The following is a 25,938-nucleotide window of genomic DNA, read 5'->3' as shown; positions in this document are numbered from 1 at the left end:
GGCTTTCTAGCTGCTAAACTGTCAAAATAGTCCCTATTCCTTTTAATTTGAATTGCTTGCCTGGTGCATTTAGCAAAAATGTTTCTGGTTTTTACATGATATGAGACCCGCTCAGACATGTATTGGAGACCCAGACTTGAGCAAATGTAAAATTGCTCTATCAAAAAAGTGACTTGAGTAGAAGTTGAAGTGCTCTTCAAGCACCACGCTTAAGTGGAAGCACTGAAGTATTTAACATTTCAAATGTTTAGCCTAAAGGACACTGACAATTCCTTTGGCTGTAGCAGCAGTACAAGGACAAGAATGTACAACACCGCACCCAGCATGTCATGAACCACGGGGAGCTAGTTAGCTGTTATATTTGTAACTTACCTTGACATATTTCTTTGAATTCAACGGTAAATTTTTGAAGGCCTTTATTTTGCAGTCTTTCGGGAGGCGAGCGAGCAGGTACGAGTGTACAAGTAGTGAATTGTTGTCGATGGAAAAAGATGGATAAAGCAAAAAAGCTGTCAGGGTCTTAAATTAGAAAAAGAAAGAAGAAAAGGAGATGGCACAGCAGTTTATTAAGTGGATGGTGAAAGGCAACAGGTAGGATTTAAAGTGCCAATATTGGGCGGCTGAGGCTCAGTGGTAAAGCGGTTGCCTGCCAATCGGAAGGTTGGTGGTTTGCAGTCCCAAGTGTCCTTGGTTGAGACCCCGAATTGCCCCCCATGCTGTGCCATCGAAGTGTAAATGTGTGTGAGTGTTTATCTGACCAGGTGGCACCTTTATTGCAGCCTCGGCCACAGTATATGAATAATTTAATTGAATTAAATTAAATAATTGTGAATGGTTCTTGTACTGTGTAAAAGCGCTTTGAGTAGTCGGTAAGACTAGAAATGCACTATAATATAAATACAGTCCATTTACATTTACATATTGTGAAAACATCAATTTTTAATGGGATTTGGGGTGTTATTTCGTGTCTCTGGTGCTTCCACATGTATAAAAATTTGGAAAAAAAAACTATCCATGTTTTGAATGAGATAAGTTTTCTGAATGTCCTCTGTCTGCAGTCTCATGGGGAGTTTTTCAAATTCGGCACCGCTTTCCACGTCACTTGCCGAGATGAGGTGACTAAACACAGCACATGCTAGCGCTAGCCTGCTAGCTCGTTCTCAATGGCAAAACACTGCTACAAAACACAATAGTTCACCATAATCTACAAAAGAACTACTTCCATGTCCCTGTTCTGCAGATATTCCATAAGTGGCACTCAATGTTTAGTAGAAGTCTCCCGGCTAATCCTGCCTTGTACTGATCAAAGATATAAAAAGTTACCTAGCTGAGACTTACCTAGCCGAGCCTTACCTAGCTACTACGCATGTACAACTCTCCACAAAGATAGTATAGAAGTGAGATGTCTCACTCTGTAGCTAACACAAGTGAGATGTCTTACTCTGCAGCTAAAACAGAGACCTAAACACACAGGGTAAAAACAGGATTTGCAGCAATGTGCAGTACAACAAAAATTATTAATCTTTCAAGTGTTTTTTGAAAATGAAACCATGTAAACCTATTCTGGTACAAATACAATAATGAACCTGAAAATGAACATAATATGGGTGCTTTAAAGTGTGACGTCTGTGCTTGGCTTGCATATATTCATGTTAACCGACTAGCTAGCGTTTCTTACACTCGGAATGTAGCAACCAAATGGGAGTTTACGGCTAGCATGGAATATGTAAAACCAAGGTTGCTGAGATTAAAACTGGAAAATGTAAGGTAGCATGTACAATAAAATGACAAGAATCTGGAAACATAACTAACGCAATAACTCTCGTTTACCGTGGACTCATGCATAGATTTGCTACCAAACTTGGAGGCTTGCAAATATTTACGTTAACAGACTGCTCTCAGACTAGCTAGTGTTTGCTAACACTAGCTGCTAAAGTGGGGTTTACGGCTAGCTTAATGCAATCCAATGTTGCTGATAGCTAGCTATTTAGATTTTGTTTACAATTCCCATGCATGACCTATCTCAATTTTATTAAAGTAAAATAAGAACTGATAAATATGAGGTAGCATGCACAATAAATGACAAGAAGCTGGAAAATTTTACTTATGCAATAAGTCTGGTTTATCATGGAATCATTAATAGATTTTGTTTTACCATTAGCTGTTCATTACAGATGTGCTTTCAAACATACTGGCTATAGTCTGTGTCAGTTGAGTGACATGGAAGTTTTAAGTACAGGGTCACATCTATTTCTCTTTTTAAAGGTCTGTGCTATGTGGCTCTCCATATTTGTACTTTTTAAAATCCAAAATGGAAATGTTATTTCAACAGCAGCACAACCTTACTGCATACAAGTTGTCTCATCTGATGCCATTACTAGGCTGATTTAAGAATTACATTTATGCTGCTATATGACTTCATTTCATTCAGGTGTGAGGATGGTGGATCAAGAAAGACAGGGGAAGGCAACAGGTTGGTCTAACATTTGGTGGAAGTGTAGGGGGAGACACTTGATACCAACAGATTCATTTGTTAATATTATTAATATGGAAAACTAAAATGGAAAATATATTATTACATAATAATGTTTGTTTGACAATATGTCTTAGTGGAGAAGAACACAGCTACACAGGCAAGGAGTGAATGAGACAGACATGAGGTTGCCGATGGCATCAAGTAGAGATGAGACAAGTGATGACATCAGGTAGGAGTTCTATTAGACCAAACAAAACTAAATGTCCTGTTCAAACTCTGAGTACTCATTACTTCTGTTTAATTGCACTTAAACGTGTTGCTTACACAGTCTGATTACTTCTAATTCCAAATAAAAATAATCTAACATGTTTTGTTTTATATGCTTTAGGCTAATCTTGCCATTGCAAATGAAAAATGTATTTCTGTATCAAAACCCTGCGCATGTGAGAAATATAACAATTAGCATATGTCTAACAGCAGGGATAGTGAACAAAACAGATGTAAACATCCACAACGCATATATATATATATATATATATATATATATATATATATATATATATATATATACACACACTACCGGTCAAAGGTTTGAGGTCACTTACAAATTTCCATTTCACTCCATTATAGACAGGATACCAGCTGATCTGGGTGGGTGGCTGATCTTTAATGCAATATCTACATTTCCCATTATCAGCAACCATTCATCCAATGTTCCCAATGCTCATTTTGTTTACTAATCTGATATTATTTTAAAAAACTAACTAAGAAAACATTAAACAACCCTTTTGCAATTATGTAAGCACATAATTGTAATCTGGAAACTGCTGCCCTGGTTAAAAAAAAAGGCAACTGAGCTCAGCTGGGATTCTGTCTATAATGTAGTCCAATGGAATTTTGTGAGTTGACCCCAAACTTTTGACCGGTAGTGTAATTTTTTTATAATTATGGTAAGCCTACAGTGGCTGATATATTTTAAAATAAACCTTAATTACTTAAACCCCATTCGTTATGATGTCCGGCACACCAAATTGTTACTGCATACCGCTCTGACACTGGGTAGTTGCGCCCCTGCATCCACCGTGTGGTTTTGGGTGCGCGTCAGTCGCAGGGGGAACTGAGCAGCAGCCCGCCTGCTGCAGAGAGCCGACAGAATTGAGACAGCAACGACTTTAGAGTGAAAAAAACGTTACACCGTACATTGACATTAAAATGTATACATGTTGGCAGGACGGTCTGAAAGGTTTTGCAGTCTTTGCTGTACGTTTTGTGAGATGTTTGAGTCACAGACGTCTTGTCTTCATATCAAAAACAATGAAATGAATTTGGCAACATACTTGTATTACCCCTTCTTACAGGCTCTCAGATTCACATACTGACTGGCACGTGGGACTGCCTAGTTGTCATGGGAAATTCCGGTTATTGGTCAAATTTGCAGAAAAGTTGCGGTAATTGGTCAGAATTGCAAATCACACCAAATACACGGTGATTGATTTTAACAAGTAACGATGCAGCACATAAAAAATGTATCGGAGTAAAAGCATTAAACTCATCGAAAATATTTACTGAAGTAAAAGTGGAAGTAGAAGATAAAAATAATACTCCAGCAGAGTACAGTCTTTAAGTATTTAAAAACAGTAGTAAAGCAGTTCTACTTTGTTACTATACATCTCTGGGCCCGCTGAATTTCCGCAGTAGTGGTTCACCTGCTCGGCCAATAGACATTACAATGTGGTGGTGTCACAGGTTTTTAAATCGCATTTCTTGGCTCAAGAAAAGGTTTTCAAATCTAATAACCCAATGGAAATTCAGAGTTGAAGTCATATTTGACCTTGTTTGCAGTTTTCCTGCAGGCGTCCTGACAACATTTCTTTTACAATGATAGCCTATAGGGAAATGATTTTTGAGCCCAAGGGGAATTATTTCCATTGCAATACCATGAGTGGCCACTGGAACGCATAGTTAAATACTGACAAGTTTGATTATTGTATGATATTTGATAAAGCAATTCTTGAATGATTTTAGGATATCCTGCTGCCGTGCAAGGTAAGCTTAATGTTCACAAGCTAGTTGCTAACTGTGTCTGTCTGCAGTTTGTTGCTAGCCAGTTATTGTATTATATTGTGCCGGAAACGCTGCCAGTTGTGTCTGGAAACAAGATTGATGAGAGCAGTAAGAGTTTACAACAGTAAATATTGTGGACTTTATGGTCTCCACTGAGGAGTCTCTTTTCAGACTGCAGCATGCAGCAGCTTTACAACAGAAGCTGCATGGAGAGTTTTACAGCAGGTTTGGAAATTAGGACCCCCATACCCAACAAAAATGTGCCATTGACCTGCTTTAAAATTACACACTCACACACATCTACGTACCTTGTTAAACAGTGTTTTAAAGCCCAAGCTCACCTGTTTGTATCAGGATATAAAAAAGTACATTCTTCCCTAAGACCGTACCAATAACTGGCAAAAAGAAGCACATACAGCATGGTACTTCTGTATAGGAGGTGTTTCCTTTTATCATAAACAGGGACATGCTGCACATTCCAGGAACATTAGACATGGAAAATGTTGAAACAGAGGGAATGTTCCTGTTCCAAAATCATTTCCCATCTTTATTTCTCATCAGTGGCTCTCTGTAACCTTTCAGGGAGAAAAAAAAAATTTAGATGGAAAAAAGATCAAATAAAAAAAACTCAGATTGTAAAAGTATCAATGTATCACGATAAACAGCAAAACATTTCACAAAATAGAAAAAAGGTCTTTGGCAACTCATACTGTATCAGAAGTCATCATGTTGTAAACAGGAAAATGTTCAGAGATGTGTGTGGCAGTGTTACATATGTAAGCTCATTGTAAGTTCATTCAGGAAGACTTCTATGGTTCTTCATTCTCCTCTCTCTCTCTCTCTCTCTTTCTCTCTCTCTCGCTCTGTTTCCCTCTCTCTCTGTCTCTCTCTCTCTCTCTGTCGCAATCTCTCTTTCACAACCTAATCTGCTGACTCTGGGACGTTCACTCTTTCAGTTAAACCAACCAGATGTTTCCATGATCTCTGTAAGTCAATCACTTTGTTTCACTCAAGCTTTAAAATATTTTCTTCTCTGCTGCTGTCAGTTGTCATTCCAAGCTTCCATTTCCACCCCAAGTGTCAAGACTCCATTGGGGGATATTCCTGTTTAGCCATGGCCTCTCTAACCCTTATGAATTAAACATAGCAATGGACTCTCACATTTCAACCTATTGTGCACCATGTCAAATTATTATTATTTTCACCTTTAATCATGAAAATTCCTAGTGTCATGTTAAGGTATCTTTTGTTCTCATGTAAAGGTCATAGTTAATGGTTATAGGTAATCATAATTAGGTACTTGATATAATGTGGTGACTATAATGGTATTGTAGTATTGCTTGTAGGGTTCTCTGATTAACTGACTAGATTGTTGTTGTACAGTATGTATGTACAGTCTCTCTTTTAATGTGTAGGATACTATTATTGCTTTCTTTCTCTCACCTTCCCTTAACAAACCATATTGGCTATAAGCCTTGTAACTGTTCCTGACATCCTGTGAAGCTACAGTTGGTTTTTAAAGAACTCGGGTGATGTGAGCTCTGATGCGGGACTTGGTGAGCAGACAAGAGAGTTTTGGATGTATTGTAGTTTTTTGCAGATTTTGGTGGGTGTCTCCAGTTTTAATGCTAAGCTCAGCTAATAAAATGTCGAACTATTCCTTTCGTTTTGATTTCACACCAGAGCTGAATTTTTAAATTGAAACTGTGAAATTACCGGAAATAATGACACAACATGGACATCTCTCAGCCAAAATCATTTGTTTGTCGCTCTCATGGACCCTCTAATATGTGAAGCAACCTTTCAAAATGTCTTTTGTTGATATTTTCCAGGAATGGGCCCAGTACATATGAATGAGGTACAGTGCACTGGATTTGAGAAGTCCATCACAGAGTGTGCCTTCAACAAGGAGGCTCTTGGTTGCAGCCATGAGGAGGATGCAGCCATCAGATGCAACGTTCCTTCTATGGGCTTCCAGGAGTCGGTGAGCCTCAGCGTTGTTTCAATCAAACATAACAGCAACGTATTCTTTCTTAAAAACACAATTGTTTAGCTTGTACCCACTACAACAGAAGACTAGATGTGTCTTCTCATGTATTTCATGTATATGTATGGCCTTCTGCAGACCAATAAGGGGTCTATCTTGTACCCGGCGCAGCGCAGCAAGGTGTGTTCAGGTGAATTCTGGGTATACTACTATCTTGCGGCAGCAGGAAGTGATCACACCATTGACCAACAAAAACCTGGTCTAAATAATAATAGCAATGCGCCAAGGTACAAACGCGCCTCAGTATTAAAGGGAGTGGGAGATGACACTCTGATTAGTTGGGGGCATGTTACACCCAAAACACATCAATGCATTAATAAAGACACTAAATACAACCCTTTTGAAACATGTGCCTGGTGTACAGACCCTTTTTTCCCCGTTAAACTAGCAAAAGGGAATTTGGACACGCCCTAATGCGCTTCACGCCGTCGTTAAAATTAGGAACATTAGTGTTAACAAACGTTGAGGATATGTTGCACATCATACATATAGTCATCCGCTTTTATATCCAGTGCCTCGCTCAACAGATTTTAAAAAAATCCTTCCAGATCTTGGCCCCCAGTTCCTTCTCTGACACCAGAGATTCTTGCATTCTGGCACCTGGAGAATGTTTCACCAGGTTCTTCATAATTGGTCAAGCCTATCTTTCAACCTGGATATTCTTGTTTCTGCTTCTGCTTTTCTGCCTCTACTTCCAACATTTTAAAGTTTTGTTCAGTTTTTTCAAAAAATCCTTCAAACAATGACAATAGTCGTCCTACCCTCTAATACAACACATGTTTTTCATAAATTAGCGCCCCTAGCGGTGGCAGAAAATATGACCTTATATCTAAACCAGCAAGCTTCTTACATCAACAGTTAACTAAAGTTATGCCTTAAACCTGCATTTTTAAGTAGGCTTGGAGGAAACACAAGGTCCTTCATCTCCTAGAGCCATCTTGAGCAGGCAAAAAATGTGACTCCAATTTTGTTTTCCTATGTTAAATAATGTTTTGTAAACGTCCTGTATTAGTACTGATCATTTCAGACTGCTATTTTTGGCGTTCTTTACTGCATTTATTTTGCACATCCTTGTAGTATTTCAAGTCATAATTAGTTTTTTTATACTGTACATATCATGCATGTATTACCTTTTAAAGTTTTTACCAAAACCTTAGCATATGTTGTCACGAATGCTGGGTTTGTTACTTTGCAGTAACTTGTTAGTGTTGCAAAATATCGTGTCAAACATCCCTGATTCACATAGCCTTTAAGTCAGTGCCTACATTGTGTTTTTCATGCCCGTAGCTGCGTCTGAGTGGAGGTCGTAACCCCTATGAGGGCCGTGTGGAGGTGCTGGTGGAGAGGAATGGTTCCCTGGTGTGGGGGACGGTGTGCAGTGACAGCTGGGGAACCATGGAGGCCATGGTGGTCTGCAGACAGCTGGGCCTGGGCTTCGCCAGCAACGCTTTCCAGGTACGAGACGCAGCAGCCAAAAGGGGGGAATCAGCTTGGGTTTGGGTTTGTTCGAAAAGTAACATGATTTTTATTCCGTCAGTTCAAATGTTACAACCTTTAAAGTAGATTTCTAAAATGTTTAAGAACTAAACCAACACATGTTGTATATTATGTTTAATGTTCTTCCACCCTAACTAATCAAACGTAGACATTACGAATCTGAGCACAGGATTTTGCACAAGATGTCCCAGTTTTAGCCTGATAGGTCATTTTACTTCAAATTTAAAATGATCATTTTCTTGCTACATACAGACATCCAAAGTCTTGATAAATGTATTACCGTGTGCACGCTATTTCTTACTTTAACCAATAGGATGTTTCCTGGAAAAAACTATAGAATGTGTCAATGAAAGGAAAGACAATTGTTCGGAGACAATGGTTTGAGTTTGGTTAGTTGTACTGAGCTGTTGTTTTCCAGACGAATACAATTATAGTCTATTGAAACCTGATTAACCATCAATTTACTTTTGACTCATTGTAAACTTTATTCTCAATCTTTCTCCATTTTCCCTAAAAAAATAATCCAATCATTTTCTACAAATTATATAGCTACATAAAAGTGCATTTGAATTTGAATCATGTCCTGTTTTTAAGTCATTTCTAATGAAATCATTGTCATTTCTATAGTTAGACAGATTTCGCAGAAGAAGCCTGATAGATTTGTGCCATAATAAAAACAATATCTTTTATTAGAAGCTAAAGTCAAGACATAATTCAATTGCAAAAAAGCAGTATGCAATTTAATTTTAGGTTCTATTTCGTATAGGCTTCGCCCTCTAAGGGCTACGCTATTGGGTTTATCCCTGCGCGCATGCACAGTCGTGAAGATTTTCTTTCCCGCCCTAGTGTCCAGCTCGGGCCTCAACTACGTCCGCATTTACTGCATGTATACAGAGCGGACACGTTGTTCGACTCCCACTTTTTTTTCAACTTCAGTATGAAGACAACCTCAAGACTTTCCACCGGTGCCGGCGTCTGCCCCTCCTGCCGGACCGGCTACATCCTTTCGCCGGACCTCCACCCCCGTTGCGAGGCCTGCCTGGGTGCCGTTCACGCCGGCCAGGCCCTCACCCGCTACGCCTCCTGCCAGTTTGGCACCCGCCCGTCATCTAAAGAGCTAAATCGACGTGCGGTAGCTTTTCTGGGTAGCTAGGCTAGCGGTGGCGGAGATGGCAGCTGGGCAGACAGACAGGAATCCGGCGGCACCTTGGAACCGCTGGTGAACGGCGTTTTCGACGAGGACGAGTCCGCTGGCTCAGTTCTCTCGGACAGCGCCTCCATCACCGGTTTCCCCTCCTACCCTCTGGGAGGATCCCCCCCTCCCCCTTGGGGGGATTGGGCCTTGAGACGGCAATCGACGCTTTGCCAGTGGAGCTCTCTCCGTCTCCCGAACGGCCTGGGGCACCGCCCGAGCGGCCTTCCCCTTTGCCCCAGTCGGCTCCCCTGTTTGCTCTAAACAAAGCGCTGTTCTGACAGTCGTTCCCCACACAAGCACACACCAGGCCGTTACTGCAAGCGGGGCGCCACGGCGTCCTCGCTGCGCAGGCAGCCGGAATGAGCGTCCACCCATGGTGGACGACGCCGCTCGACCACCCACCTCCCCACGGCGATGCCGGCGGAGCGGGGGTCGTGTTAACACAGTGACCGCTCCATACTGCGGCGACTGGTCACTGCCCTTTTCGAAAAAGCCCTACCATGGGCTGGGTGAAACAATCACTCGTCTCACCCAGCGGCGGGATGGGCTCTGCGCTCACTGCTTGCCATGTCGGTGAACAACACTCAGACATGTGCTCGCACGCTGTCAGAGTGCAGCGCAGCATGGATTGGCGTGACACACATGAACTCATGGATGTCAAAGCTGATAACACGGGGTAACACACTCCAGTTCGCTTCCCCCCGCCCCCTTTCGCGGGTGTGTTGGAGACGACGGTATCATCCCTGACAGAGTCAGACGCAATGACGTCAGAGCTAGAAGGGCTGCTGACCAGCGGAGCTATTTCCCGCGCCTCTCCAGGGGGGGAAAACGAGGGTTTTTACTCTCGCTATTTTCTCACCCCAAAGAAGTCAGGATGACTGCTTCCCATCCTTGACCTGTCAAAAATTTAAAAGTCAAGGGCCCCTTTCTCATGCTCACCATCAGGCACGTGTTGTAATGTGTGCGCCTCAACGACTGGTTTTCATCTGTGGATCTGAAAGACGCTTACTTTTACATCCAAATCCCAGGCACAGGAAATTCCTGCGCTTCTCCTTCCAAGGGGCCCGTTTTCCAGTTCAACCTTTTCCAAGTGCATGGAAACGGTGCTCCAGCCATTACGGGAGAGGGGCATCAGAGTCCTCTTTTATTTGGACCATCTGCTCATTCTAGCCCCCTCTCAGGAGCAGGAGGCGCTGCAAACTACGGAGGTTCTGCAGCACCTACAGACGCTAGGGTTTTTGCCATAAATTGGCAAAAGAGCGCCCTTGTCCCCGCACATGAGGAAAGCCCAGAGGTGGTTTCACCGCCAGCGGCTCGATCCCATTCGCCACAAATGGCAAATGCTGTCCATCCCTCATTCCCTCCAATCAGACCTGGCATACTGGGGGAACCACCACAGCCTGTCTTCCGGGGTTCCCCTGGGCAGAGTGACGTCATATGTGACGATGTACACAGACGCGTCCCTCACTGGCTGGGGGGTAATGTGCGAGTCACAGGTGGTGGGAGGGGGCTGGCCTCCTCCCCCTCTCCCTCACATAAACTGCCTGGAGCTGTCCACGGTGTTGAAGGTGTTGAAACACTTTACACCAGTGGTGACGGGGAGGCATGTTGTAGTACGGACGGACAACATCACGGCGGCGGCATTCATAAACCGCCAGGGCGGGATACGCTCAGCCCGGCTGTTAGAAATAGCCAGACGCCTCCTGCTGTGGGCGCACAGCCACCTACTGTCTCTCAAAGCAGTATATATCCCCGGGATTTTGAACAGGGAGGCCAACTTGATGTCAAGGGGGGGGCCCTCCCACAACGAGTGGAGATTGAATCCCACTATCGTTTAAACATTATTTACATTCGGGGAAGCAGAGGTTGACCTGTTCGCTTCACGAGAGAACACACAGTGCACACTGTGGTTTCCTTGAGCGCGCGGGACAACCGTCCCCTCGGCTTAGACGCCTTCTCCCACAAACCCTGGCCCAAAACCCTCCTATATGCTTTTCCCCCGGTCCCTCTGATCCCTCGCCTCCTGGAACGCGTCCAGGAGGAGGATCTGTTAATTGTTCTGGTGGCACCGGAGCGCACGAGCGGGTCCTAGTTCCCAACCCTCGTTCAGCTGCTGGTGCCCCCCCCCCCCTGGCAGATTCCGTGGCGGGGAGACGCACTGTCGCAGCTGAACGGTGCGATCTGTCATCCCCCAATGATAAATCAGAGACTGTGGGGCTGGTTGCTGAGGGGGAGCGCTTACAGAGATTAGGCTTGCCCCCCCGCCGTGGTGCGCACCATCCAGGGCTCCAGAGCCCCCTCTACCATAGCAGGCTACGCAGGGTGCTGGTCTGCCTTCCAGCGCTGGTGCACAGAGAGGCGTCAGCACCAGCGTCAGCACGAGTTTATTACCTCTCGTGCTGACGTACCTACAAACTCTGGCGGATAATGATTTGGCTCCATCTACAGTCAAAGAATACGCAGCAGCAATCTCATCCTGTCACAAAGTTTTTGGTGAGAGGACAGTTTTTGCGCATCCCCTGGTGAAGCGTTTCCTGAAGGTGGTTAGGCGTCAAAAAACGTCTGTTCGCCCCCTTGCCCCCAATGGGACCTAGCTCTGGTGCTCCGGGCTCCGGGGAAGCCCCCCCTTTGAGCCTTTGGCACAGGCTTTGCTCAGAATGCTGTTGCTTAAGACAGCACTTCTCCTTGCCCTAACGTTGGCCAAAAGAGTGAGAAATTTATGTGCACAGTTTCTCCGTCCTGCCTCTCCATTAGAGTGGTCGGGAGCGCAGCCACCTTACAGCCAAACCCCTCCTTCACACCGAATACTTAACTAGTTCTTTTCGGTCGAGGGTGTTTTCCCTCGCGGGTTTTTCCTAAGAGTATATGGCTGCAGCCTGGAGCATCCCATCTCGTCCGTCCCGTCTCATGCGGTCCCGTCTCATGCGGAGGTGTGTCCAACGGTAAATCCAGAGGGTCAAAAATGCGAAATCGCGAATCATTTTCCAGATGGATGGTTGTGTTGACAAGATAAATGCAGACTATCGTCTGGAATAAAATAAACCTGCGACAACTATCATGCTAATGAATAAAATACTTTTAATATTTGGTTTTAACGTTTAGTTAAAAAAAACACAGAGAGAGAGACGCAAGGGGTAGCAGGCGGTCTCGAACTAGGGACCGCTGCGTCGAAGAGCAAACCTCTGCATTTTGGAACCCGCTCTACCCACTGAGTTATCTGGGTGCCCGAAAAAAATGGAAAACACCAAATATCAAAATTATTTTATTAATTTGTGTGATTTCCGTTACAGTTTAAGTAACGGCAATCACGCAAATGTTTTTTTAAACTAAACATGTACATAAGATAAACGCAGACTATCATACTGATGAATAAAAACACTTAAAATACGTGTTTGTCTATAAAATAATTGCAGATTATAGACCAACTTAAAAAAATCCTTCTGCCATCCCCGAGTTTCTACTTTTCAAAATAAAAGCTCGCATCTGGAATAAAATACTATATCTCTCTTACTTCTCAAAGTAAAAACTCACGTCAACTTTTAATGAATAAAATATTTGGTGTGTTTTTAAATATTTAAAAATATGTGTCCGTCTCTCAAATAAATGCAGATGATAGGCAAACTAAAAAAATCCTTCTATAGCTGCAACTTTGATTTAAGTTGCAGCTATAGAAGGAATTTCTCTCCCGACAGAGGTCAAGCATTTGGTTTGTTTTTTAATTTTTTTCCCCCTTTCATACAATACAACACAAAATACGATAGAACCGCTGTGGAAGAAAAATTCAATCGCATTCTGGCCCAAGACCGTGGCAGCAGAGATACGCAGTCGAATGCAGGACGGGTCCCAGAGACCCGAAGGCCGATGCCGCGTGGGTAGAAAACTACAACCGCATTCTGCCCCGGGTCCCAGAGAGCCAACAGCCGAGGCAGCGACTGTAGAGCTACAGTCGAATGCTCTCGCCAGGCTGATAAGCAGTTATTTGCAGCAATGTCCCAGTGAAGTGTGAAAACAATATAGAATATACAATTAAAAATTCTTGGAAAGCGTGTAACATGTTTAATTTTGTAGTTTTGTTGTTGTGAGTGCAGGTCGTGGATTGTGACCCCTCCTCTGTTGATCCTGCCGTTATATGGCAGAAACGGCTGCGTCGCTGATGCAGGTTTCATCAGATGCAGCTACGTTAATATGGAACAACACAAGCATAACATTCAGAAATGAGCAAACTATATGTAGCCTATGGCAAAATGGTTACTTTAACAGTTTTTAAAGTTTTTCAATTGATTGCAACAAATGTGGTCACGAATTTACCCGTGACTCCATCTGGAAAATTATTCGCGATATCGTAATTTTGACCCTCTGGTTTTACCGTTGGACACAGCTCCGTATGAGACGGGACCGCATGAGACGGGACGGAAGAAATGGGACGCTCCAGGCTGCAGCCGTCTCTTTTTTCCACCCACCTCACGCTAACGGTGCGGAGGAGGCTTCCCACCGGTTGTGTCCGGTGCGCGCTCTGTCACAATACATTTTACGCACGGCAAATATCAGAAAAACTAAGCAGCTGTTTGTGCATTATAGAGAACACTCCCAAGGATCAGCCCTCTCAAAACAGCGTCTGTCTCACTGGCTGTGCGAGGCTATTACCCAGGCTTATAGCTCTGAAGGGAAAGAGCCCCCCCAAGACATTCGGGGTCACTCTACAATGGCTCTGTCGGCGTCTGCGGCTCTATTTAAAGGCATGGCAGTAGCCGACATTTGCGCGGCAGCCTCCTGGGCTTCTCCGTGCCCCTTCATCCACTTTTATCTGCGAGATATGTCTGAATCTTCCATATCTCATGCGGTTCTGTCCACAGTCAGTGACGCGTAATGCCGCGCTGAATGTGCATTAAAAAAACAAACAAAAAAAAACGGATGCCTTGATTGTTGCCAATCTCCTTCACACCTAGTGCTGCAAAGACCCTGCTCCGCTGTCAGACCTCTCCTGTATCTGGGGTATTTCTTGTGAGACACAGCTTTTATCTAATACATTGTCATAATCATGTTGCATGCATGGAGGTAATCATGTCTCTCCGTTGCATGCGCGACAGGGTCAATCACGCTTAACCCCCATTAATCATTGTACTACTGTATCATATTGCGGGCCTCATGAACCTTTTCCGGCCACGCCATTGGCAGGACAGGCCTTGTCAGAAGAATGACTCTGACTAGCCTCTGTACATTGTTGCTGGGGCAATGTGGTGTATGTTCGGCTTGTGGACCTTGTGCCGCAGGTGGCATTGACTACATCAGCTTCGCCCTAACCCAATAGCGTAGCCCTTAGCCTATACGAAATAGAACGTTAGTTACTGTGGTAACTCCAGATTCTATTAGTATAGGCGTAGCCCTCTAAGGTCCGGGCCACCTGCTCCTAGAACATTAGTTGAAGAAAAAGCTGATGTTTTGGGAGTCGAACAACGGGTCCGCTCTGTATATATGCAGTAAATGCTGACGTAGTGGAGGCCCGAGCTGGACGCTAGGGCGGGAAAGAAAATCTTCACGACTGCGCATGCGCGAAGGGATAAACCCAATGGAAGTACCACAGTAACTAACGTTGCAATTGTTTGTCCAGTCCAACAATTACAAATATTTTGTTATCATAATTGCTGTTATGTTTAAAAGTACACTAAAATTATTTATCACCGTTAACATTTTGCCAGTAATTTTCATATCACAGCTTTTGAAAGTGTTTGCAGAGCAATAGAATAAAGTGCAGAGTTTCATGAGTGGAAAATGTACAATGAGTTTCTGTATGATTACAGGAAGTCAGGATTACCTTAAGGCAGAAGTACTGTCTGTTGTAATAGGGGTACATTACGGAATTATGTTGGGCTCATTTCTTTTTCTGGCAGTACCATCAGTCATATATGGCAGTACCATCACTCATATATACCAGTCACAAGTACATGAGTTGCACAGTCCTTATTTGGAAGTTCGAGAAAAACAAAGCCATTATATATCAATACATTATATAGTAATTGCCCATCCCTGATGATATAAAAGGATAAAGTGTGCCCTCTAGTGGTCAATGTAGAGAATCCCCTTTCTTTAAAACAAAATATGATGTTACTGTGAACATGTCCATTAAAATCCTCAAAAAAAGGACCACATGGTTGCTTGGCATCATCACAGTTGAATATTCAGTGGGAATACAGTGAGCTTGTCTTTGGTATCAGACAGTTCTGTGATCAAGTGATATTGATTGTTTTTCAGCTGTTGTTTCCTCACATATCTGCAATTATCCACTTTCTTGCAATCTTTTTTCCATTAGTGTTATTTAAAGCAGAATACGGATGCTCTAATACTCTTTAGCAGTGGTGGATTGTAACTAAGTACTGGTTCAAAAAGGTACTTGTACTTTACTTGAGTCTTTTCTTTTAGTGCCACTTTCTACAACACTCCACTACATTTTGGATGGAAATATTGTACCTTTTACTCCACTACATTCATCTTACAACTTTAGTTACTAGTTACTTTACAAATTGAGATTTTTGCACACAAAACATACGTAGTTTAGAAAATATAATGTTTTATTTTGAAATAAACTACCCCTCATATACAATGCACAACTGAAATGATTAGACCATCAAACACTTAGTTGGTTGACAGAACTGCTTTGAGTTTCTAAAATGTGAGGATTTTTCTGTACTTCTACTTTTAATACTTTAAGTACAATTTCCGGATGATAATAACTTATTTTTACTTAAGTAAAATTTCCAGTGTAGGATTATTACTTGTTACGGAGTATTTTTAAAGTGTGGTAGCACTTTTACTTCCCTTGGGTCCTGTTTTCTTAACAGGAGACATGGTACTGGCCAGGAGAGGTTAGTGCCGACAATGTGGTGATGAGTGGTGTTCGCTGCTCTGGTACTGAGATGTCTCTGTCCCACTGCCTGCACCACGGAGCCCACCTCAGCTGTGCTAAAGGAGGCGGACGCAACGCCGCCGGAGTCTCCTGCTCCGAGAGTAAGATACCAACATTCATATTGTATAGCTACTTTTAGTGTCCTGAGATATTCAATTCAATTTCAATTCAATTTTATTTATAGTATCAATTCATAACAAGAGTTATCTCAAGACACTATACAGATAGACCACACTCCAGAATTTACAAGGACTCAACAGTTTTAGTAGTCTCCTCCAGAGCAAGCAACAGTGCGACGGTGGCGAGGAAAAACTTCCTTTCCTATATGTTAAAATAGTTATGATTTCACACTATAAATAAAATGTAATTGAATTAGAATGTGGCCACTTTTGCTCTTCACATTAAGTTTTAATTACAACAAATCTCTGGAGAAGCTCTGCATCATTTAAAAGTTTGCATAACTGAAACACCAATGTCCCTTTCTGAAACACAAGAGGGCTCATTTACTTTATGTGCCAGCGTTTTTTTTTTTTTGTAGCAATGACGGGGCCATATGTTTCTAAATATGTGTTGTCTCTGTCTGCTTCTCTGTGGTTTCTCCTTCATCTTCCTGTGCCCAGCGGCTCCTGACCTGGTGTTGAACCCTCAGGTGGTGGAGCAGACCACCTACATGGAAGACAGGCCTATGTTCATGCTGCAATGTGCCCATGAGGAAGAATGTCTGTCATCTACCGCTAACCAAGTGCCGGCCAACTCCTACCGCCGCCTGTTGCGCTTCTCTTCCCAGATCCACAACAACGGCCAGTCTGACTTCCGGCCCAAAGCTGGCAGACACTCCTGGGTGTGGCATGACTGTCACAGGTTAGTGTCACAGAGTACAAGAGCTCTTTTATATGTTCTTGGCTTTTATCCCAGATTTCATCATATGATAATTTCACAGTAACAATCTTTTTTGATTTACTGGACACCAGAGACAAATCTACAGAAGAGGTTTAGGGACTGTGAAAAATGTATTTGAGTTGTCAGAGTTTAAAGACTTTAATCCACAATTCTGACATTAACTCAGAACTTAACTACAGCTAACCTCATGCAAACTATGTCTTTGCTAATGGCAGTGAAATTGTCTGTCATCTGTTAAACTTCCAAATATTCCTCACTTTTGTGAAATATGTGGAAATAGGTGTGTTTTGCTATCTGCCTGAGTGTTGAATGATATATCTGTGTGTGTGTGTGTGTGTGTGTGTGTGTGTGTGTGTGTGTGTGTGTGTGTGTGTGTGTGAGGTAAAGAGCAGAGCCAGGAGGTGAATAGCCTATCATACATCAGCACTTCTAAAGCTCACTAGTGAGCATAAGATATATTGCTAGTTTAATCAGTACATTAAAGGTCCCATGGCATGAATATTTCACCTTTTGAGGTTTATGCGTCCCCCCCAGCCTGCCTATGGTCCCCCAGTGGCTAGAAATGGTGATAGGTGTAAACTGAGCGCTGGGTATCCTGCACTGCCTTTGAGAAAATGAAAGCTCAGATGAGGCAATCTGGAATCTTGCCCCTTACGAGGTCAGATACAGTATTAGGGGACCACTAAGGCCTACATAAAAGCATCCAAAGAGCACCATGTCATGGGACCTTTAACAAAGATGTGTAAATTACACTTTATTGTTTTATGGGGGGTTGGGAAAATGTTTTTATATAATGTATAGAGAGTACAAGGAGAAAATAGAGCAACCTTTTTTGCAGAACAAAGTGCCTACTAAAATGCATGTGACATTTATCATACAATATAATCTGTGGAAGCAGTTGTGACCATCCAGGTTTATCATTCAAGGAACATAAATTGCAAGTTAATTATAAATGTACAAGCATTTCCTTTGTAAACATCATAGTAGACAATGGCATTTCAATGATTCAGAAATAACATCTCAAATTAGACCTAATTCAAAGAAAGACTGATGACTCAGCCCCAATCATGGTTCTGGAGCAGTTTTTCCCTTCCATATGTTGTGCTGCCCTGTAATTGGCCCTGTGTTGTAAACTAAAGGTACTATATAAAAAGTCCCACATTTTGTGGTTCCTGTGTTGGCTGGAGGAACAGTTTGGCGGCGCGTGAACAACGCGAGGCTCAGCATCTCTCCAGGACTTGCTATTTAGTGGTATACCCTGTATAGCAATTTTGGATAAATGTATATCACATTTTGTTGCTTGTTCTTGTGACAGTGCAATGACAATAAAGTTGAATTGAATTGAATTGAATTAATGTTGGCAGCTTCCCACAGCTAACAGCCTTTCACATGTTAAACTTTTGGCACTTTTGAGTGCCAGAACGTGACGGCGCTTATCAGGCCAAAATCAAACCATTTACAAGAAACGTTGTACATTGCAGATGTCAATTTGCACTTTCCTTTCTTGAATATGTCTTTTTTCCTGGTGCTCTTTTGTCATCAGTCTGAGCTACAACAACAAGTGTCATTTATGAACTGATATTTTGAGCCTGGCTTTTAAAAAATACATTACTGTCTCTGTGTGTAGGCATTATCACAGCATGGAGGTGTTTACCCTATATGACCTGTTCTCCCTCAATGGAACCAAAGTGGCAGAAGGACACAAAGCAAGTTTTTGTCTGGAGGACTCAGAGTGTGATGAAGGTGAGAATCAAAACAGTATTCCTACTTTGATTTCACGATTTGAATAAAATTTGACTTTTTAAAAATGTGGGAGAAACAATCCTTTTTCACATAGTAAATTTCTACTTTTACAATGGAAATTACTTTAATGTAAAAGGGGTCACTTGTTGGCACAAACACACAGAGAATTATCTTCCTAGTCTGCAGATCCCCTCAGATCTAGAGATGTTTCTGGCATCTTTCGGCTATTTTGGTTTTATGACTTTACTGTTTTGGTTCACTCTTACTGCTCTCTTCAACCTCGTTTCTAGCAAAAAGGCAGCTGTTTTTTGGCAGTTCTGATAAACCAACTGTACACTACCTGCCCAGCACCAAACAGCAGAAAGACAGCTGCTAAATGCTCCACTTTGTTTACCTACCTCTAAAGGGTAAGTATTGGAGCATTTGGTAGCTTAAGAGCCAGGTAGTTTTTTCAGATATTGGTGGAGACCAAAACAGAGCTAGTTTCTGTCATTAGTAGACCTATCTCCACAGCAAGGCGGACTAAGGTCTGGCTACACGACACATTCCAGGATAGGAACCAGTCGTATTGGTCGGCACTAAGCTCTGGACCAAGTAACAACTTCTCCTCAGAATGGTCTTGTTTTAGTTGAATATTTGGACCCATCAAAAGAAAATGCAAATAATAAATTAAGTAAATGGTTCACAATACAGGAACGTGAGCTAGCAATCCCACAATGTCCCAGATGGATAGTAAATGCGGTAAACAAATTCTTTGTAAAACATTAAAATCATTCCCTGAAAGAACCAAACAGGTTTGCCATGTTGCATAATTTCATTTTCAAAACTTACCATTTTCAGCGTGTAGCTTGCTAGCTCAAAGTTTGTTTACCAAGGAGAAGGGATTTTAAGAACATGCCGGATGTAAAGCAATTATCATGGAAATGTACTTCTGTTGATCCAGTTCAGTTGTCTGTCGTCTGGAAACATTTTTGGCTTCAGAAAAGATAATTTAGAACAGCGTTATTAATTAGAGTTAATTTATTGTTAACAAGGTAAAATGTGCAATTGATCATATTTTTGTTCCTATCATGCAACCCTAACTCATCAGTTATTCTAAAACACAATAACAAATAAATGCGATTGCTGCTCTGTGTCTTTAGGGTGTGTATATAAGCAACTGTTTGCCAACATTGTCACGATAAAATCTTCATTAGATGACTATGTCAATGTTGTGTTTACACCTTCCACGGCCCCCAAGTGGCCAAAAATTGCAAAGTAATGCAGCTGTAACATTTTATAAATGGTTCTCAGAGGGTTTATTGGCCAGCATTTTTTACATTTTGAAATGTCTTATTGCAGGTATTGAAAAGAGATATGAATGTGCTAACTTTGGAGATCAAGGCATCACTGTGGGCTGCTGGGATACCTACAGGCATGACATTGACTGCCAGTGGGTCGATATAACTGATATCAAACCTGGAGATTACATATTCCAGGTAATATTTCCCAAGTTCTGTTGTTATTTTTTCTCTAAATAAAGAGTAAAGTTATCTACACACTGCAGCCTCATACAGCAATCCCTTACTCCATTTTCATCTTCTCCCTCTCACAGATAATAATTAATCCAAACTATGAGGTACCTGAGTCAGACTACACCAATAACATCCTGAAATGCAGATGTCGATATGATGGCCATCGTGTCTGGATGTACAGCTGCCATAATGGTAAGACCTCACAATTATATAGAGGAATATCTGTAACGTCTACTGACCTTTTTATGTTGATAATCAAATTATTTAAGGGAGTATTAATTTGTAATTTTTCCTGTTTTTGTGTCTGAGTGACTGACGGTAACAACAATCTTGGACATTGGTCTAGTACTAAGCAAGATCGCTATTGTCGGCAGTCAGCAAAACAAGCTACAACTAGTAATTATGTCATTTGACAAAAGATTTATTTAACTAAAGGTCCATATAATAGCTTTTCTGAAGCTTTTGGCACCGTGTCATGGTCTTCATCTGTAGATCTGAGTTTGTTCAGTTCTCCTGGTGTCGGTCCAGTTGTCATCTCATGACATGTACGAAACTTTTGCTCACATGAGAACAGTAATCACATGTGACGGAGATCCTAAACCCTGTTTCAGTGTGACTCCGTGCTCTGATAAAGACCATGAGATGGGCCCGAAAGCCTCAGAAAAAGCAGTTGAAAGCTTTTGATAAAGCTTCTAAGTAGACGTTGAGAAAGAACTATGTATCAGTACTTTTACTAAATACATTGTTGTTACACTAATTGAGAAGTCTAGTCTGAGCAGGGCAGACATCCTCTACATTTATCACTGGAAGTGATTGAAACTGTTGGTATCCGGTGTGAAACAAGGACAAAGCATGGAGGTGGTAACTCTCTCTGTCTCTACTAGGTGGCTCATTAAGCACTGAAACAGAACAGACGTTCCCAGGCCTTCTCAGCAACCAGGTGACCCACAGGTAAAGACAAAGCAGAGGAGAGGAGTCAACTGGCCGCCACCCCCCCGCCACCTCGACACCATCTGAAGCCTACCAACCACTACACATCTCCCTCTGTGGTGGATTCTACTTGCCAGCCCTGCTCTAGTACAAACCAGCTTTTCAACCCCCACCCTCCTTTCCTACCCAGCTGAAATAATATGTGTTTGCCCCTACTGTCCAAAAAGTGGCAGCTACAGCCTTACCAACACTTCCAACTTCGCTGGTTAAGATCAAGAGAATGGCAAAGGTTCCTTCTGCCCTGTAACTTTTGTTTTGGTTTTTGAACAAGTGATGAAATATGCCAGGAAGTGGCAGGTATTTTGTACAGCATTGGGCATTATCATCAAGAAGGTGTCTTCTTTTGAAGTGTAGCACTTTAACAGAACCCTGATGCAACACTTTTTGTTCAAAGCTTATTCTGGAGAGGTTGCATGTCAGTGCCAGGTCGCCTGAGGATTGAGAGGAATCATCTAAAACAACAGCAGTGGTTTGTCTTTGGAAGTAAATGCAGTATTATATCACTTTTTATGGAGTTTCATAAAGGGCCTTTTACAAACTAAAGTTCACCTGCTGTGCACTGAGTTTGTTGCACAGGCCAACTGGGCATTTCTTCTGCATGTCTGTTATTTAAGATGAAGTTTCTCTTCATCATCTTCATTGAAGAGTTTGTGCAAATAAAGCTGTGGCTAAAGCAAGTTCTCAAAAAGCCCATTCATCCCAAATAACAAGTGCTAATTGCCCAATTAAACCGTAAAACTAATCCACCAAGGCTGAAATATTACATAGTGATCCTCAAATTGCCCCAAAGTTTTCTTTAATGGAACTGGGGCGTATATTCTTTGAAATTGTTCTGAAAACTACTTGCACTGCATAAAGTCTGAAAGATTAACTAATCCATTTTGCTGTACCACTTTCTGGTACGACCAGGCCTTAAAGTAGTGACACCACTGTTCTATCACAGGCTAACAGCCAGTAGTTGTATGTTAGCACAACTAGCCTCAACTTCAGCTTTCCTGTATCCAAAGGCAACTTCTAGGAAAGCTTTTTGTATTACTTTGGCAAAATTTGGAAAGGTGTGATTGAAAATCTTATAGATAGCCCAAAGCTACACTTTCTATACTCCCAGGAACTCTTCTCCCCACGCGCGTTCCACATGGTTCCACATCGCTGTCTTCCAGCAAGTTCCTTTGCAGGATTTCAGAACAAGACTTGACAATCTTCCCATAATGTAGTCAGACATTTATAATAACAATCAGAGTGTCGGTGGCAAAAACAGCCATTTTTAGTGGGCGTACAGCCCGGGTCGCGGCGGCCAGTTACAGCATTCTTGCTCAATACTGGACCAATTTCAAACATTTTGTTCACTCAAGTCAAAGGTCATTGTTGAAAAAATACCAAATTCCACTTATATACACTTTAGTCTACTGTAAATGTTACTTAAGTGTGTCTTAAGTCTCAGACAGTGGCACTAGGAGGATCATAGGACTGTTCTACAGTAACATGCTTTCAAAAAACGGAAGGTTTCAGCGATTACCTCACTGCCTTATATGTTGCTTTTACAAGGAAACAGAAAAAGCACAGATGAGATAAATCTCATGAATAACATTTCCCCCGTGTTAAAGTTGCAGATATCAATTACTTACTGTTATTAAAGTTAGTTTTAAAAAGTTGTATTCCTTTAAAAAATATGTTATGTACAATATTATTTGTGAACCCTTTTTTATTGTAGTATGTTTTCTAATGGTGCTATCAAACTGTTCCTCTGTTTTCTGAGGGTACAGTACATGTTGAACAGCTACATTATGTACACTAACAGTATACTTGAACTGAGTGTAAGGAACAATTTGCTTTGTGTGTTAAACTATAATAAATGTCTGAGTTAAGGAGCAACCAAATATTTGCTGTATATTCATTATTTTTATTTTTTTGTGCATGTAATAATACATTTTTCAACATTATGATATCTGAACATAGAATAACATTTACATCTTTCCCTGACTGCATTAAAACCATTGTTTGAGACACTAAAAAAACTGAAAAAAAAAACATATTTTCTTCGGCGCACACCCAGTATGGACAACTGGCGGATTGTGAGGAGATATTTGCTGAATTTGACACAAAGTGTGTTGGTATAGAATCACAGACTTGTGACATTGGTGGAAAGTAACTAAGTATATTTACTTGAGTACAGTATCCTGTTTAAGTACAATCTTGTACTTGAGTACATATTTTTTGGCAAACGTTCCTTTTACACTACATATGTGACAACTTTAGTTAGTAATTATGATATATTGTATGATAAGCCATACAACAGTAGAGTAGATATAAAGAAATTAATGTGCCCCACCTTTACAAGCTGCAATATATCTGAAGATATAAAATGGGCCATTATTTATAGTGAGTACTTTTACTAATTTACATTTTGGGTTTAAGGTACAGTGGTGGAATGTAAGTACAAATACTTCTATTCCGCTACATTTTAGAGAGAATTATTGTACTTTTTACTCCACTACATTCATCTGACAGCTTTAGGTACTAGTTACTTTACAAATTAAAAGTTTTGCAGACAAAACACATGTTTATAGAATACAATGTGTTATTATAGTTAAACTACCCAACAATATGTAGCTTGTATAAATAATATATATCTGCTTTGATTGTTTCCAGTTTCTAAAATGTGAGCCCTTTTACTTTTAATAGTTTAAGAACATTTTCCGGAGGATACTAAGTAACATTTTCAATGCAGGAGTTTTACTTCTAACAGTATTTTCACACTATGGTATTAGGGCTTTTACTTAAGTAAAGGATCAGAATACTTTTTCCACCACTGGGGGGTGATACGATTCTACAAATAAAAGCACACATGGTGGGTATTTTATTGGCCAATTCAAGTATTTTTAGACTAAACCTATTTAACTTGGACTATCTTTTCTGGCAGTTTGGAAATGGCTTTGAAACTGCATTTTTGGAAATCAAATTTAGTAAAATTATAAGTCATTTTGAGTATTTGGGGCTTTTAGCAACCTAAGGGGAGGTTACATTCTCCAGTAAAGAAAATACACATAATTGGCATTGATAGGCTGATTCCATTATTTACTGTAAATGTAGCCATTTTCAGGCCTACGAAAAAGTACATCAATAAATTATTTTATAATTTAGTAATAATTTAGTAAAGGAACAGAAGGACTCAAAGCAACAGCTCACCAAATACAAGGATTTATTAAATAGGGAAAGGGGAAGTGGGGAGGCAGATGCCAGGGACCGAGACGCAGAGGGCAAGAGGCTGGAAAGTCTCTGGGAATGAGGACATTCTGGAAAGCGGGGAGCCGAGGAGGAGACACGGGAGAGGAAGCGTGAAAGAGCCATGAGCTTGAAGCCCAGGAGAAGACACAGAAACCAGGAATGGGAACGGAGACAAGCTGAAGTGGGACACCATGGGAGGGACACTGAGGGGAAGCCAGCTGACCGGAGAGGTCAGCGATAGTGGCGGTGATGACTGTGGGGAGGGAAGACAACAGAGGTAAGTAACCAGCAACATAGGGCTTTAAACGTTAAATAAGAGTGAGAGGCTTGTAGCAAGTTTCAATAGGGCTGAATGAAGGGTGGATGGAGAGCCGGGGTTGAAGTACCGTTGTTGATTGGAGATGGCAGCCATGTGTGGGCGGCGGGAGCAAATAATTGTGCGGAGGGGGAGTGAGAGACAAAAGAAAACAGCAGGAAAAAAACAGGGCAGGCCGATAGCAAACTCATAAAAACAAAACAAATACTCACGCCCAGCTGGATCTCAAACATAATGGAAGGTTTAGAAAAAGCATTTGCATTTTGGAAAATGTTGTACAAGATACAGACAGGAAGCCTTCTTCCAATTCTCCTGCTTCCTATCATCAGCTGAATAGGGGTGTTTACTCTTTTAGATAAACTAACCAGATTTAGGCACAACTTCTATCACAATCGCATACTTGCTGTCAATATTTAAATGTTCCTTTCTCTGTTGCCTCCAGTCAGTTCCAGTGCCCAGGTCTGAGCTCACCAGTGCTTGCTCGTCTTCTCGTTCATCCAGATCTCAGCTCCTCTTTTTTTAATTTTTTTTAAACGTTCCTTTTTGGGGCATTTTTGTCCTTTATTATGACAGGAAAGATGAAGACATGAAAGAGGAGGAATGACAAAGGGCCGCAGGTCAGAGTCGAAGCCGGCCCCCATGATGCAGAGTAACAGTTGCTAGTTGTTTAAGCCGCTACAGAGCTTTGTGACGCCAGGCTACAGAATTCTGTTTTATCGGCTGTACTCGTGGTTCAGTTACCTGAAAATGGGTGACTTTGAGCCGGGTACAAAGCACGGTGAGCTGTCTTTCGTTTTGGTGGACATTATGGTTAAATTAAATCCACAAAATATGATCACAATGAAAGTTAAGATTAGGCACTAAAACAACCAGTTAAGATTAAGAAAAAGTTTGTGGATTGGATTAAAATACTCGTAAGGAACACATATTTCCTGGGTGAAAGACTTTAGTTTCCCCGGGAAGCAAACTCCACCATCTGGCTTGAAAGTCCTGTATGTTTACGCCCACCCATCCTCCCCGACCTCTTCAACACAACACAAATACAAAAGCCACAACACAAATACAAACAC

At 41.7% G+C, this 25,938-nt stretch overlaps 1 protein-coding gene and 2 long non-coding RNA genes across 3 annotated transcripts in view; 2 read left to right on the top strand and 1 right to left on the bottom strand.

Moving 5' to 3' along the window:
• Positions 1-23,204, top strand: part of loxl2b (lysyl oxidase-like 2b) — a 54,746-nt gene extending 31,542 nt beyond the window's left edge. The window contains exons 7-14 of the mRNA XM_034871891.1: positions 6,373-6,524; positions 7,875-8,042; positions 16,116-16,281; positions 16,801-17,041; positions 18,708-18,823; positions 20,165-20,301; positions 20,418-20,529; positions 21,222-23,204. Coding sequence (XP_034727782.1) covers positions 6,373-6,524; positions 7,875-8,042; positions 16,116-16,281; positions 16,801-17,041; positions 18,708-18,823; positions 20,165-20,301; positions 20,418-20,529; positions 21,222-21,292 — 1,163 coding nt within the window. The 3' untranslated portion in view covers positions 21,293-23,204. The remainder of the gene's footprint in view (positions 1-6,372; positions 6,525-7,874; positions 8,043-16,115; positions 16,282-16,800; positions 17,042-18,707; positions 18,824-20,164; positions 20,302-20,417; positions 20,530-21,221) is intronic.
• Positions 138-25,938, bottom strand: LOC117944808. The gene is made up of 3 exons (XR_004656671.1): positions 25,927-25,938; positions 11,870-11,875; positions 138-222 (listed from the first exon to the last, which is right to left on the bottom strand). It is a non-coding gene; the product is annotated as an uncharacterized LOC117944808 (long non-coding RNA).
• On the top strand, positions 532-2,749 carry LOC117944788. Its single transcript, XR_004656651.1, has 3 exons — positions 532-591; positions 2,432-2,473; positions 2,611-2,749. It is a non-coding gene; the product is annotated as an uncharacterized LOC117944788 (long non-coding RNA).

This window comes from Etheostoma cragini, chromosome 5 (genome assembly GCF_013103735.1).
Source record: "Etheostoma cragini isolate CJK2018 chromosome 5, CSU_Ecrag_1.0, whole genome shotgun sequence".
Classification (NCBI taxonomy): Eukaryota; Metazoa; Chordata; class Actinopteri; order Perciformes; family Percidae; genus Etheostoma; species Etheostoma cragini.
The sequence above is the reverse complement of the archived record's forward strand: the minus strand, read 5'-3'. Positions and strand labels throughout refer to the sequence as shown.